The sequence below is a fragment of the Zalophus californianus genome, chromosome 11, assembly GCF_009762305.2.
Source record: "Zalophus californianus isolate mZalCal1 chromosome 11, mZalCal1.pri.v2, whole genome shotgun sequence".
In the NCBI taxonomy this organism is placed as follows: domain Eukaryota; kingdom Metazoa; phylum Chordata; class Mammalia; order Carnivora; family Otariidae; genus Zalophus; species Zalophus californianus.
In genome coordinates this window covers 18,607,932-18,623,144 of record NC_045605.1, presented here as the reverse complement: position 1 = coordinate 18,623,144, position 15,213 = coordinate 18,607,932, and the positions used below count along the sequence as shown (strand labels likewise).

The window sequence follows — 15,213 nt, the reverse complement described above, 5'->3', positions numbered from 1 at the left end:
AATGCAATCTGAGAAATTTTCTCAAAGGGCAACATATGTGAAAAGGACGTTTATGATTTCACTTGAGAGAAAAGTGCACACAGGAAGAAGGCACTTGTTGATTCATCGATTAACAAACTTGAGCAAGCCCCAGGGGTGTTAAAATTGTGGGAACTGGAGCCGTCAAAGATAGCTGGGTGGTACAGAGAGTACTGGGGCAGAGAGGAAGGTGAGGGCGAGGGGGCTGGAAAGACAGGCAGCAATCTGATGGTGATCACCTCCTGACTGATACTGAAGTGGATACCTGCAAACACAGAGCAGGGAGCCAAAGGAAGAGAAGCAGAAGACATTTCAGCAGGGGATGAATGTTTGTTGGTATCTTGAATGGTTAAAATGAAATCTTCAAAGGGTCTTGGTGGGGGCTGTAGAAAGGGAAAGGCTCCAAAAACAGACTAACCTGGGGATGTTGGTGCAGTCACTTACTGCAGTTGGAAAAAGCCTTTAATTGATCTGTCTGGCTTTTCTCATTGGTAAAATGGAAACACTACTTACTAATCCCCTCAGGATGGACAAAAGTGTAAAACACACATACACACACATACACACACACATACACACACACATACACATACACACACACACAGCAGGTTCACAACAAAAGTAAGATCTTACTAGCTGTCTCTAATTAAGAAGCTCAAAAAAAAAAAAAAAAAAAAAAAAAACAGTTCCAAACACCCTGCAGTTTCAAGAGGGTCCTTTGAAAACTTGGAAGAAAGCCAGCTGTCCTGGCAGCAGGTCATACCTCTGTTTGGTGATTCTCCACTGCTTCTGTATCTGTCTGCCCCTCTTCTCATCTGAGGGATTCTCAGGGGCCAGGAATGCATCCTGTTTGTCTGGGGCCCTTGGATCTACATGATCCTGGGCTCATCAGAGGCACTCCTGGAAACTCGGGATAATTAATTGCACAGATGGGCAAAGCAGACATAAACCGTCTTACCCAGAGTCACAGGAAAGATCAGCCGCAGAGCATCTTCTAGAACTTTGACCTCACAGTCCATTGACTTCTTGAGACCACATGGTCGCAGACCAAACAGAACAAAGCCTCTGATCTCTTCCAGGGACAGGCACATTCTTCTCCAAATCCCCACCCAGTGGGAACTGCCACCCAACACTGAGCAACCCATGTCACCTTCCTCCCTCTCAGAAGTGGCATCCACACTTTCGCAAGGAGAAGCAGACACAACACTCGAAACAACTCTTAAAACACCTTCCTGCAATGTGGGCTATAAACACAGGAAACAGCAGCTGGGTGAGCTGCCAGTAACGTTAATTTGCCAGTCAGGGTGCTGCAGCTCTGTGTGTGAGTTTAAAGCTGTCATCCAGGAACAAAAATAAACCAGGAAAGCAGAAACTGAGGCACCCTGACTGTAGGTCTAATGGAAAGGGCTTCGGAGTCAGAAACGTTCAGAAACGCTAGGGTTAGAAACCCAGCTCTAAAAAAAGAAAAAAAAAAAAGAAAAAAGAAACCCAGCTCTGCCATTATTCATGAGGCATGCTCAATCACCTTTTGCTCATTTGCAAATGGGTCTACTACAAATTACTACTAACTGCATGGGTTTTCAGTGAAGACTAACTGACATAGTGTATGCAAGGTGCTGAGGCTAGCGACTGGCACAAAAAAAGATGATTATAAATGGCATTTACCATCAAGCTCCTTGGTATTTCCCCAAAGGACCTGAACACTTATTTTTTTGTTTGTTTAGATTTTATTTATTTATTTGTCAGAGAGAGCAAGAGAGAGAGAGAACACAAGAAGGGGAGCAGCGTGTAGAGGGAGAAGCAGGCTCCCCACTGAGCAAGGAGCCTGACATGAGACTCGATCCCGGGACCCTGGGGTCACGACCTGAGTCGAAGGCAGATGCTTAACTGGCTGAGCCACCCAGGCCTCCCAGAGCTGAACGCTTATATCCACACAAAAACCTGCACACTGATGTTTATAGCAGCTGCATTCATAACTGCCAAAACTTGGAAGCAACCAAGATGTCCTTTATTCGGTGAATGTATAAATAAACTGTGGCCAAGGGAGTATTATTCAGTGCTAAAAAGAAATGAACTACCAAGCCATGAGGACATGGAGGGACATTAAATGTATATTAGGAAGTAGAAGAAGCCTATCTGGAAAGGCTACATAGTATATGGTTCCAACTATATGACATATTGGAAAAGGCAACATTATGGAGTGGCTGCAGGAGGAGGAATGCCAGGGGTTGGTTGGTGGGGGGGGGGTAGGTGGAGGATGAATCGGCAATAGATAGAACACAGAGGCTTTTTAGGGCAATGAAAACACACTGTATGATACTATAATGATGGATACATGTCATTATACATTTGTCCAAACTCATAAAATGTATAATGCCAATAGTGAACCCTAAGGTAAACTACAGGCTTTGGGTGATTGTCATGTGTCAATGTAGATTCATCAGTTGTAACAGAGGTAGCACTCTGGGGAGCGATGTTGATGATGGGAGAGACTGGGAGGCGGTGGTATATGGGAAATCTCTATATTTTGCTCTGAACCTAAAACACTCTAAAAAAATAGTCTTCAGGGGCGCCTGGGTGGCTCAGTCGCTAAGCATCTGCCTTCGGCTCAGGTCATGACCCCAGGGTCCTGGGATCGAGCCCTGCATTGGGCTCCCTCCTCAGTGGGAAGCCTGCTTCTCCCTCTCCCACTCCCCCTGCTTGTGTTCCCTCTCTCTCTCTGTCAAATAAATAAATAAATAAATAAATAACATCTTTAAAAAAATAGTCTTCAAAAATGATATTTCTCTCCAGCACCCTGGAGGACCTCATATGAATGCACTTGACAGCATCCAGATCTTTGGAAGAACCCCGGACCCCCAAGCAGAGTTATTTGCTAGCTCCGGTGCTGTTCCATAGCATTGTCTACATCTCTCTCTGTTTCTGGGCACGTGGCAGAGTGCAGTGCATTCATCTGATCACTTCTCAGTCTTCCCTATTAGACTGGGAGCACCAAGGCATCAGGGGCCATTCCTTATGCATCGTTTTTTCTTTTGATCCTAGCAGCGAGCAAGCCCGATAATTGCACGTTGAAACAAACAAACAAAACCACCCGGTGAATAGGAAACTGGTGCAAGGAGGAGAAAGAGGTACTCTGGACCCTGACACACAGCTCTCCGATGGTACTCCCAATATTTTGGCAGGAGTCCAGCAGTGCGCAGAGAAAGGCTAAAGAAACATGGTAGTACTTCCTCCTTGATGGTGATCTTCTTCTTTTTCTTTTAAAGAAGAAAACTCCCTCTGTAGAAAAAGGCATTTCCAGAGCAAAGAAAACCAAACAAGGAAATAACCTCGGATTTTTTAGCAAGAAGTGTTGCAACATACATTCTCCCCATCATCAGAAACTGCAGTGACAACAGAAAGAACATCAGCCCTTCTGGAATTTTCTATTGCAAGGAATTCAAGGCTCACTTAAGGCTATTTCTTTTATGGCTTTAAATTCCAGCCTCCTGGGCGCCTGGGTGGCTCAGTTGGTGGGGCGTCTGGGGTCATGATCCTGGGGTCTTGTCCCGCATTGGGCTCCCAGCTTGGCGTGGAGTCTACTTCTCCCTCTGCCCCTCCCCCTCTGCTTATGCGCTCGCTCTCTCAAATAAATTAAAAAAAAAAAAATTCCAACCTCCTGAGTCTGTTATAAACTCAAAGCCATTCTCCTTCCTTACAAGTTCTCTCCTTTCCTATTCTCAGGGGGTGCTGTTCTGTCCTGGCTTGGTTACATTGGACTTGTCCATCTCCTCTGCATGTGGCTCACTGCTGCTTCTCTGAGCCTCTGCCCACTCCCTCTGCCCCAAAGTGATCACATGCACAGAACTGATTACACATCGGTAAGTACGTGCCCAACAAGTGAGTGTTTGAGGTTCACGCCTTCCGAGGCCCTTATCCGACTACCTGAGGTCAACACTACTCCCTTCAGCCCTTGCGTGTGAACGCATTGTTCCTAACCAACCCTGGTGAGGCTGCTTCAAAAGGGATGCTTGGGTAGGGGATGTTCAGAGAATCCAGAGACTTGGCACAAAGGCACTTTAAAGACAGCAGGCTTGGAGGTCAGGTCTACCCCCCACTTGCTCTTCCTACCTCTTGGCTTTTCAGTACCTTGGGACTCAGTGAGTTCCCTCTCTGGGCTATCTGTATGCGCATGTCCTGGGACTGCCTAGTCGTACCCTTTAATAGCTTTGGGTGCATTTCTGTAGGCTTCTTTTTTTTTTTCCATATTTTATTTTATTTTTATTATTTTTATTCCTTTTTTTTTTTTTTTTTTAGTTTCAGAGGTAGAGTTTACTGATTCATCGGTTGTATATAACACCCAGGGCTCATTACACCAAGTGCCCTCCTTAATGCCCATCACCCACCTACCTCATCCCCCCCCACCCATATATTAAATAGGGGAAATGATCTGTTTTACTGTCAGAGCTGTGGAATCATGCATGTGAAAGCACCTATCCAGAAGCTTCCTCATAAAGGACACCCTCAGATTTCATATCCTTCCCCACAGACCTCAGATCCCAGGCTGGCCAAACCTAATCCCTGCAGGGATTTCAGATATGTTCTCCAACTATGTCCTTCTGAGGAGGCTGAGAGGGAAGCTCAGTTACAATCAGTCATAACTGGGCAGAGAATGTACTAGAGCACACCACAGCTGAGCCATTGGTTTCCAAACTGTCTTTCTGGTGAACTGGAAGGTGCCCACACCCCCCCAGCAATATAACTACCCACCAAAGTCCACAAAATAAGCATCCTCTTTTCTTATGACAGGCCCCCAGATATCAGAGGAGAGAACCTCCCTCCCTCTCTATCTTATCACATGATATTGCAGTCCTCTGCTTGAGTCTGTCTTGCCCAAGAGCCTGAGAGCAACTTGTGGTCAGGGACAGGGTCTTACTCCTATCAGTACCTCTAGCACTCAGCACAAATCCCAAGTGCCTGGCACAAAGTCGTTGCTCAGTAAGTTTCTGTCGAATTAACAGGCTCTTCTTTCTGCCCTGCCTCAACATCTCCCATACCCTCTTTAAATCTTCTTCTGACTAAACATATGTAGCCCCAGATTACCTGGTTCCCGGGTCAACTCAGAAAAACAGTGGCTAGTTCCCCACAATGCATAAGATGGAAAGGAGAAATTAAAAAAGAAATTCAAGTGAGATGTGCCCCCTTATCTTCCATATCTTTCAGAGCCAGCTGTCTAGCAAACAGCAACCTTCTCTGTTTACCCAAGGTCCCCTGAGAGTCATCCAATTTGAAAGCCTTCACCAGTCACGCAGGACACACGCCATCTTGCTGAAGCAGTTTTACTGGTGTCCAGCCCCTCTTCCTCGGCTGGCCCACCTCCCCACTCCACTGGCCCACAGGGCTGCCAGCCACAGGCCAGAACAAAACAAGCACACTTGCCACCTCCCTGCCAAGGCCTGATGGATGAAGTGACACCCGGAGGTCTGTGGCGCCTGAAGCAGCCAGACAGCAAAGGGGTTATGGCTGTCTTTTCAGCCTTACAGTTGAGAGCCTGTGATCTTACATTTGCAGGAAGATAAGAACTTCAAACGTTCTCCTCAATCCTGACGCACGAAGTTGCTGAAAGTCTGGGTGAGGTCTGAGGTCCCTAAAAGCTCATCTTGATGATCAGACCTACCTAAGAGCTGACTCCCCCAGGGCCCCTTTACATCATCACCACTGTGCTGATGTGTTAGGGATTCTTCCTGATAAGGGGAGTAGGTCTGAGTACTTGTGAGCCAGGCAGAAGGCAGGAGTGGTGTGGTTCTGTATGGAGAAGAGCCATTCCACACGCCTCAGCCAACTCCCCTCATCTCCCTGCGCCTCCCCAGAACGCTTACCCAATCAACCGAATGCTACTTAAATTATCTCTAGGCCCCAAGTCTTAAAGATGTTGGGAAGAGAACTTAGGAACTCACCAAAGATTTACAATGGCTCATTAACTTTCACCCAGAGTCCCCTCCTGCGTCCCATACAACTTTGTGATTCCAAAGCTAGTGATCTGGATCACCATATATCTACCATTTATTGTGCACTAAAGAGTTGGGCTCTGCACTATCTCATTCAAATGAGTACCAGGCAAACTACTATGTACTCTGTCCAAGGAGCCTCACAGAGGCCACAGGAATAGGAGCACGCTTCCTGTGTCTCTTGTGGAGGGTTCAATTTGCAACACAGATAGCGTCCAGGAGATGTGGTTGGCAGGGACATGCTATTCTGTAAACTCCTGAGTACAATCTTCTGCCTGTCTTCTCAAAGTCTGGAGCTGAGATGGGTAGTACACACAACACATACACATGCTTTCAGAAAGGGTGACGATATCACTGTAACTCTATACAAAACCAGTAGACAGCCAACCACATTGCAACTATTTGGGCCCAGTAAGAGATTAAACCAATGAGATTAAACATATTAAAACAATCAGGTTGCCTTCTTGACTCCCGGTTCTATGTATTCTAAAGACATCATGTCATTTCTCTGGACCTCAAGTTTGTTTCCTTCTGCTACTCATCAAACTTTACTAAACACCAGCTACACATCATCACTGTGGGTGCTGGTTAGGAACCCAGACTCAGGAATCTGACTGCCTGGGGTTTGCCCCTTGGGTCTACCACTTACTAGCTGTGTGGTCTTGGGCAACTTAAAAATTTCTGTGCCGCAGTGTTCTCATCTGTAAAATGGGGATGATAACAGCTTCTATCTCAGAAGGTTGTTACAAAGAATAAACAAAATAGTGCACATGTAATGTTTTAAAATACTGCCTGGCACCAAGTAGGCACTCAGCGAAGGTTAGCTATGAATATTCGGTGCTGGGGTTGGAATGATGAGGGCGACGAGACAACCAGTGAGGAGTTAGGTATAGGAAAGGCAAATGAGGAGATCTGGTAGACCTCTGTCCTGTGTAGAACATCACAAACTAGGAGGACATGCAGACCAAGAGTGTTACACACGCACATACGTGCCATGGTAGAAGAACGATGGCCCCTAAAGATGCCCTCGCCCTAATCCCCAGAACCTATGAATACGTTCCCTTCCAGGGTGAAAGGGACTTTGCAGATGTAACTAAGTTCAGCATCTTGAGCCAGAGCACTGCAGTCGTTAGGGTCTTTCTGAAGGAAACAGTGAAGCAGGAGAGGCAGAAACAGATGGAAGGTCAAGTGGGAGTGGTGCACTCTGTGGATGGAGGAAGGGGCGATGAGCCAAGGAATGCAGGCACACTCTGTGGATGGAGGAAGGGGCGATGAGCCAAGGAATGCAGGCACACTCTGTGGATGGAGGAAGGGGCGATGAGCCAAGGAATGCAGGCACACTCTGGAAGCGGGCGAAGTTAAGGAAACAGACTCCCTCCTTGAGCCTCCAGCAAGAGCATAGCTCTATTGACATCTTGATTTTAGGCCACATCATGCCCATGGTGGATTTCTGATCTCCTGATGTTAAGAGAATGAATTTGTGTTGTTTTAAGTCACTACAAGTTTGTTCGAGTAGCGATAGGAAACTCTACTACACATGCCTTTGGTCACATGTGCTGTATGTCACAAAACCTCTTGTTGTTCACAAAAGCCACTTGCTGACTCATTATGACTCATGTCCCTACTTCCCAAAAGGGGTGAAGTGAAAATTTAAACTTCCAGAAGGAAGTGTTCACTTTGATGCAACTGGCCTGTCAAGGGGCTCCTCATGTTCCTCGTTCACAGCATTAGCCTCTCTGAAGCAAGAGAGCTTGGTTAGGGAGGATTAGAACGGCCCACCAAATGTCACACAAAACCAACAGTCCACAGGCTTTCTGGAAGAGCCTCAAAGTACCAGGACCCGACCCCTGACAATAAGTAGTATCACTTTACACGTGCGTGACTTTTGGTGATTTTTAAAAAAAGTTTTTTTATAAACATATAATGTATTATTTTTTTCAGGGGTATTTTTGGTGATTTTTATTACTTGTATATACATTGCCTCATTTTGATTCATCCAACGTATTGAAACACTTGATCAAAACCACATCCTGAGATGTGGTTTTGGAGATGAGAAAGTGATGAGGTCCAGAATTTGAAGCCAGCCTTTTGTCGCTAAAGCCAGTCTTCTCTCCACCATAGCGGAAGGCAACATTTGTTCTTACCGTCCTAGGTGGGTAACTGAGACAACTCTGGGTCCCCTCCAACACCGCCCCTACCACCGGTGTGATGCTCCCGTCCCCACCCAGCCCACCCTTCTTCCCAGAGGTGACCACTCCAACTAGCCATAGACAAGTTAGCTGCCTCTTCCTCAGGCTGAGATGTAAACACATGGCAGACAGAAGGAGGGGAGTGAAACAGATAGAAAAGGCAGAGAAACTGTGTGAAAGGGCTAATCACGATAATAACCCAGTCCATTCCTCCCGAAAACAGAGCCAGAAAGCCTTGTTAGCAATCTCCTTCTTGGAGGCAGAGCCTGCACTCAGGGAAGTAGCCTGATGTATATAAAAAAGAAACCATGTTCTGGCCTGGGAGTCAGGAGGCCTAAGGTCTGCTTCTGTCACAGACCAGCTGGTTTGAAAAAGTCACTTCATTTGTTTGTCTCATTTTACTTCTATGTAGAAAGAGGAAGTTGGACTGGACAAGCTCCACAAGCAATGCTAGCTATACATTTCTGAGATTCTGTCTCTACAGGTCTTTTTGATGCAGGAACACTCTGTTTCAACAGAGATACAGGAGTCGTCCCAAATCGAGGGCAGGAACCTTGTATGAGCTGCTTCACCCTGAAGCAAGTCCTATCATTCCTCATACGTGACTCTCAAGCCAGGGGCAAGTGATTTCTATCACGCAGTTAAATACGAGGTGCAGTCTAAGATGTGAATAATGATTAACATTTCTTGAACACCTCTATCTACGTATGCTTTCTGTTATCTAGAGCTTTCACAAAGTATTGTGTTCTAGACATTCACGGGGTGCCCAGGGGGCTCAGTTGGTTAAGCATCTGCCTTCGGCTCAGGTCATGATCCCAGGGTCCTGGGATCAAGCCTCACGTCTGGCTCCTGGCTCAGCGGGGAGCCTGCTTCTCCCTCTCCCTCTGCCTACTGTTCCCCCAGCTTGTGCTCTCTCTCTCTCTCTCTGTCAAATAAATAAATAATTTTTTAAACAAAGATGTCACTAATTTTCACATCCTTTGGCAACCGTCACTCACCAAATCACCTAAATTTAAAACCATGTATTATTCTGTACATTGTCCATGTCTACCAACTCTCAGAAATCCAATGCTCACATAAAACCTACCACACAAAGTACAACTTCCCTTTCTTTGGGGTAAATGTACTTTCTTTGGGGTAAGTGTACTTACCCCCACTTCAGGGTCTTCTGCTTGTTTCTTTCTCCCCCTTCTTTCCTCTAGCATTTCCTTCCAGAGCACCCCATAAAGCCATCATCCATTCATATTCCACACATCCCCACTCGTCTCCACGTTGTAGGTGAGTGCAGGTGGGCCCACGTGTGCAGGACAACTTGCAGTGACTTAGAAGACTGGACAACGCCTTCCCTCAGGTACACGGAAGGTGCTCTGGTCCCTGACCACCAGCCTCCTCACGAATCTTGATGTCTTATAGACAGAGCATAGATCCCCAACACTCCTTGATGAGCTCTTTCTGATGGAGAGGACATGGGGGCAGGAGCTTACTGGAGAAAGGAAATTAGAGAAAATGAGCAGGCTGAGATCTCAGCTGGAGACCAAAGAGAGGAGGAGCTGAGAATTTTTCTCAGTGGTTTATCCACAGCATTGACCAGCATGCCGTAACCATTGGGAAAGATGTGTTGAACAAAGAAATGAAGGCAGGGTCACTCCAGCACAGATGGTCCGGTGATCTCACATAGCTTCCAGTGAGGGCAGGTAAGCGCAGATACGGATGGGTGGAGGCCGGGTGCTGAGGTATGGATGGGGGAGCACATAAAATCTCTAGCAGTGAGGGAATCCTAAAGGGGAGATGATTCTTACATCAGAGATTCCAGATCATCGGTCCATTCACAGTCAGATCTCAGTCAGCTGCCTCCGTTTCAGAAAGAAGATTCCATTCGTCCAAAGAAAGAGTGTCAGAGAGCAGGGCAGGATCCCGGGGTCCTGATCCTCAGGAGTTTGGGGGTGCTGAAGAGGATTACCAGAAACCCTACAGAGAGGCTTTGGAATCTCCATCTGGGAACACCTCATTCACAACCACCAACTTTACTCACTTGGGCATTGCAAAGGGAATGGAACGTTTTTTTGACCTCAGTCTTTTTCATGAAATTCTCTTCTCCCGTCTTCTTCCAGGACACCTGTCATTTTGTTCTTTTCCTGCCTCTTGGACCATCCCTCTTAGCTTCCTTCACCTTCTTTCTACTCTACCCACCAGCTGGTCCCCCACAATACTATCCTTGGGGGTTGGTTTCTTTCCTTTTCTTTTCACTCTGCCTGTTCTTTACAGCTACTGCCATGCCGTCTGCTACAATCTCCAGGAAACAGTCTGGTCCCAACTCATTTCTCCACCTCACCTCTCACTACCTCTCTGTCTCCTTCCCCCCAGTCCCAGCCCCCCGGGGCCGCGGCTCTGAAGTCAAGCTGTTCTCTCTGACTGGAATGTCTCCCCTCCTCTCTGCCCAGAAAAGCTCTCCTCATTATTTAAGGTCTGCCTTAATTATCACCTCCTCTGCTTTCCTCAACCTTCTCAGGTTGCGCTAATTGTTTTTTCTGTGGTCGCACAGGGGTTTTTTCAAACTTTGACTACAGCAACAATCATATTATGATATCGCATTTTAGGTTTATATGTCCTGCTCTCTTGAGGAAGGCTGAGCTCTTGGAGAAGGAAGACAACTTTCACATCCATAACAAGTTCCTGGCATACAGCTGGCACTCAGTAAATGCCCAGTGGAAGAGTAAACGAAATGATGTTAAACCTCAAGTCAGGCCCAACTATGGGCCAGCTCTGTCTTTTGGTAGCCAACATGTTTCCTTTTCTTTCTGAGCTAGATGGTAACAGAGGGGGAGAAGGTGAGAGAGTGTTGAGCAGAGTGAGTCAAGAGACCCAATTTTAGATTAAAATCTGCTTCTATCTTCCATTGTGGTATAATATGAAATCGTTCAAATGGTCTACCACTGATCTTCCCAAACTCCCACCTCTCAAACTGAAGGGTCCTGCTGCCATCTTGTTCACACCTTGAATTTCCTTCAGGGCTCCCTGTCTGGTTACAGCACCCTCCTCACCTCCTCACCTACGTCCTGCATCTATCTCTGGCAGCACACCGATCACACTTTATTATCATTTTCTGTCTTCCACACTGAATTGCCAGTTCCTGAGGGCAGAGATTATATATAATGATGCTCTGTACTCTTTATAACTCCTGTTAGAATAGGCTATCATAGTTGCTCATAAATACGTGGTGAAGTGTATAAACATTAAAAAAAAATTGGCATTGCCAAGGAAACGTTTGATGGAGATAACACATATGCAATATTGGGTGGTTGTTTTTTTAAATTTTGTTGAAGTCTAGTTGACACATAATGTTATATTGGTTTCAGGTGTACAACAGAGTGATTTGACAAGACTCTATGGAATGCCGTGCCCACCGCAAGTGCAGCTACCGTCAGTCATATCCAACACTACTATGTACAGCAGCATTGACTATATTCCTTATGCTGTGCCTTATTCATTCCATAATGGGGGCCTGTACCTCCTCCTCCCCTACACCCATTTTGCCTGTCCCCGCACCTTTGGCAACCATCACTTTTGTTCTCCATATTGATGCGCCTGTTTCTGCTTTTGTTTGTTTGTTTATTCATTTGTTTTGTTTTTTAGATTCTACATATATGTAAAACCATATGGTGTTTGTCTGGCTTTTTTTCTTTTTTTTCTTTTCTCTCCTTGTCTTGTTCCTCAGATTTCATTTGTCAGGATATGTCAGAAGAGGCCCCGAAGAGAAAAAAATATCACGGTGGGTTGAAGTGGCTGCAGACCCGGGACAAAGTACTTGGTATCTTTGCAGGTAATCTAGGGATGACCCTCTCTCTTCCCTCCGTGCTTCACAGGGTGCAGCCTAATAAGGCTTGAGGGATAAGAGACCAGAAAAGAAAGGAAGAAGAAGAGAGAGGAAGGGAGGGAGGTGGGGAGGGGTGGAGGGTGCGTGAAAGGAAGCTCAGGGAAGAGAAGCGAAATGCATTGTGATTGAACTAGTTCCCCAGGGTGGGCGAAATCTGCTTCGGCAGAAAGCAGAAAGCAGACAAATGCTGGGTGCACAGTCCACTCAAGGTATGACATAGGTGAGGTCACTAGTTCAGAACTCCAGCAACCCCACGTTGTTCTGAGCGTGTGTCTGTGTTTAAATAAGACTGTACACAAAAGCAGTGATTGGAGGCAGATTTCTTCCCTGTTAAGGGCTTCCTACCCGAGATCAGAGAAGAAACATTCAGAGGGTGAATGCTCACAGTCAATATTTTTGAATGGGGCACAGTCAACCCAGAAGCAGGATTCTAAACAAGCCTGCTACCTGATTCATAGAGAAGGCTGATCCAACAACACCTGAAAAGAAATCCGAACTGTTGGGCTGCCTCTGGCCATCTGTGCTATCAGCTTCCTCTTGGCATTTGCCAGACTGCTGCTCTCTGCTTTCTGCTGGTGTTTCTTCCAGCTTCCCACTGTGTGTGGCAACAGCCCTAGTCCTGGTGGAGTTCATTGCCACTGTTGCTTTAGGTACGAGAGTGTTCATGCTTCCACTGGGGCAAAGGAACACAATGTGAATCGTTACACAAACAGCTGGTGACTTCCAGAAGGGAAGGTGCCCCTTTAATTAAAAAGGTGCCCATGAGCCATTTATTTCCCCCAGGGGTGGGGCTCAAGGCACTAACCTCCTCTTTCATTTAACCAGCACTTTGTTTTATGCAAGAGAGCCCATTGTGTACCAATTTGAAAATGATACTATTGTATACTGCTTAAATGACTCTCCCCCCTCGCCATGTAATCGGCTGCTATCGTTCTTTCTTTCTGTTTATTTACTCTCTAGAATATCAGTAGTCAGTCCCAAAAAGTTTTATTTAAAGGGAGAAGAGAAGAATTTGACAGTAAAGCACTGGGGAAAATAAAACAAAACAAAAACAGAAATACAAGGCTCAGTGAAAACATCCTGTGCTATCCAAAACCATGTGTCCACGTCACCCTCGAGCCTCCAGAACGCCTCAGATGTGGTTGACTTCAACCCCATTTACAGTTGGGAAGACTGAGCCCTGGGAAAAGACAAAGATGGGTGTGAACCCAACAAACAACCAATAAGCGAGAGCAGAGCAAGAGCGCAAAGCCGGGGTCTGAAAGAAAGGTAAACTGAGTTTGCTTTCCACAACCCCTGGGCTACCAGTGGGGTGTGAGCTGAGCGCAGAACCTTCACACTATCTGTAAAGTGTTGTTCACCCAGGCCTAGAAGAAGCACACCTGCCCCTCGGGGGGTCACTGTGGACGAAGTGCAGCCAGCTAGACGGAGTGCCAGGCTCCAATAGCTGACTTCAGAGGGTCAGTGAAAGTCGGCATTCATCTTTTCCTCCTGAGAACTGCACAGAATTTGGTAGGATACCATGCACCTCGTAAGAACTCAGATAATTTCTGGATGTTCATCTGAGGCATTCCCAAGAGGCCTCAGCCCCAGAAACAGTAATTGACAAAGAACATGCCTGCAAAGGCACCAGGAATACAAGGATGGTGGTGAGAGGGGCCAACCCGAAAGGAGATCTCCTATCACATAACCCTGAGCCCCCAACAGAAGGTCTGGAGGGCGGAGGCCCCTGCTCCATCTGTCCATCCATCCTCCCCTGGGACATTCTCCCAGAAGCCTCTGAGGGACATGCAGTGGCCCCTGGGAAAATCCTCCAATGAAGGAGACAAGAGCTGTCAGCCCCGATGGGGACCGAAAGCATCTTCCTCTCCAGCAGCTGCTCCATCCTGCAAGGACTGTGCCCACCACGGTGCAGAGAAGCCGCTCTCGAGTGAGATTCTCTCTCTCTCTCTCTCTCTCTCTAGCGCTAGAGTCTGATTCCATTTGAGACTAATCAGAAGACAACCATCTGGCACTCCTGCACATCCCCAACCCGGGCCATTTATTATAATCAACAGCTTGGGCGGCACAGGCCCTGCTCCAGGTCTGCTTCTCCTCAGCCTTGCATCCCTCAGGGCACTCTGCAGACAGAGGCGCTGGGGAACAGAACCCAGGTACTGAGGGAAGGCACAGCCTCCACGCCCTACTCACGACTTCATGCCCACAGAGTGGTGAGGAGCAGGGAGATGAACAGTGGAGGCAGCCCAGGAAGCAGGCCCCAAAGAAGCCGAGCAGAATAAAATCACCATTGCAGCAGGAACATCCCCGTCTTTACCCAGGGCTCACCGGATGCCACAGACTCCGTGGCTGTTTGCATGGGACGGCACCGTTGGCCTTTACAACAATCCTATAAGGTAAGTACTGTTATTATCGACATTTTCCGGGCCGGGAAATTAAAGCATGGCACTTCCAGCAAATTGCCCAAAGTGTCCTGGCTGCCTGACCAGGCACAGGCTAGACTTGTGTGTCTTGGGCAGATAATGCTGGGGTCTCTTCCGTGCCCTGCTGCACAAGTAGAGGCCCCCCCCCCCGTCACACACACACACACACACACACACACACACGCATCAGACAACTGCGGGGATGGGGCTGGCGACGATACCCCAGCCGCCCTGGTCACTGGCCAGAGAAGAACTGGTGAGAGACACAGATTCGCTAGGTTTGCATGTGGCTTCTCTGAAAAGCCAAGCCTCTAGCTCTGAGATCTAATGACTGCACCTCAGTGAAAAGCAGTCTGAGTCTGAGGCAGCCAAGGACAGGGGGCAGGGTGGTGACAAAAACCCCCGGACAGAGTCACGAAGAACGATACTCTTCACTCTCTGTGGCACTTAGTTTTCTCATGAAACCATCAAGGTCTGAGACTTGATCATGATTATGCATATAAATCTGCTTTGTCTTCTCTAAAGGGGTCTAAAAACCTAAGGTAATATTACTAGGGCGTAGTGGAATTTCCGTAGAAGCTCTGTGCAAGGGGTTATAATTGTATTACCAGCAAATTCAAATACATCGTGGTCTACTAGCAATACAAGGAGATGAACTACTGATTCATGCAGCATCATGGAAGACTCTCCAAAATATTACGCGGAGGGAAGAAGCCGGGCAGGCA

General features: G+C 47.0%; 1 protein-coding gene across 8 annotated transcripts in view; it reads right to left on the bottom strand.

Annotated features, from left to right (window-relative positions):
• Positions 1-15,213, bottom strand: part of UBASH3B (ubiquitin associated and SH3 domain containing B) — a 147,733-nt gene that overhangs the window by 126,347 nt on the left and 6,173 nt on the right. The window contains exon 1 of one of the 8 annotated variants that reach the window (XM_035722947.1): positions 977-1,052. The exons of 6 other annotated variants lie outside the window; for them this stretch is intronic. In XM_035722947.1, coding sequence (XP_035578840.1) covers positions 977-1,037 — 61 coding nt within the window. In that variant the 5' untranslated portion in view covers positions 1,038-1,052. Of the gene's footprint in view, positions 1-781; positions 946-976; positions 1,053-15,213 lie in introns of those variants that run through there. One more of the 8 variants, XM_035722946.1, reaches the window with a different exon arrangement.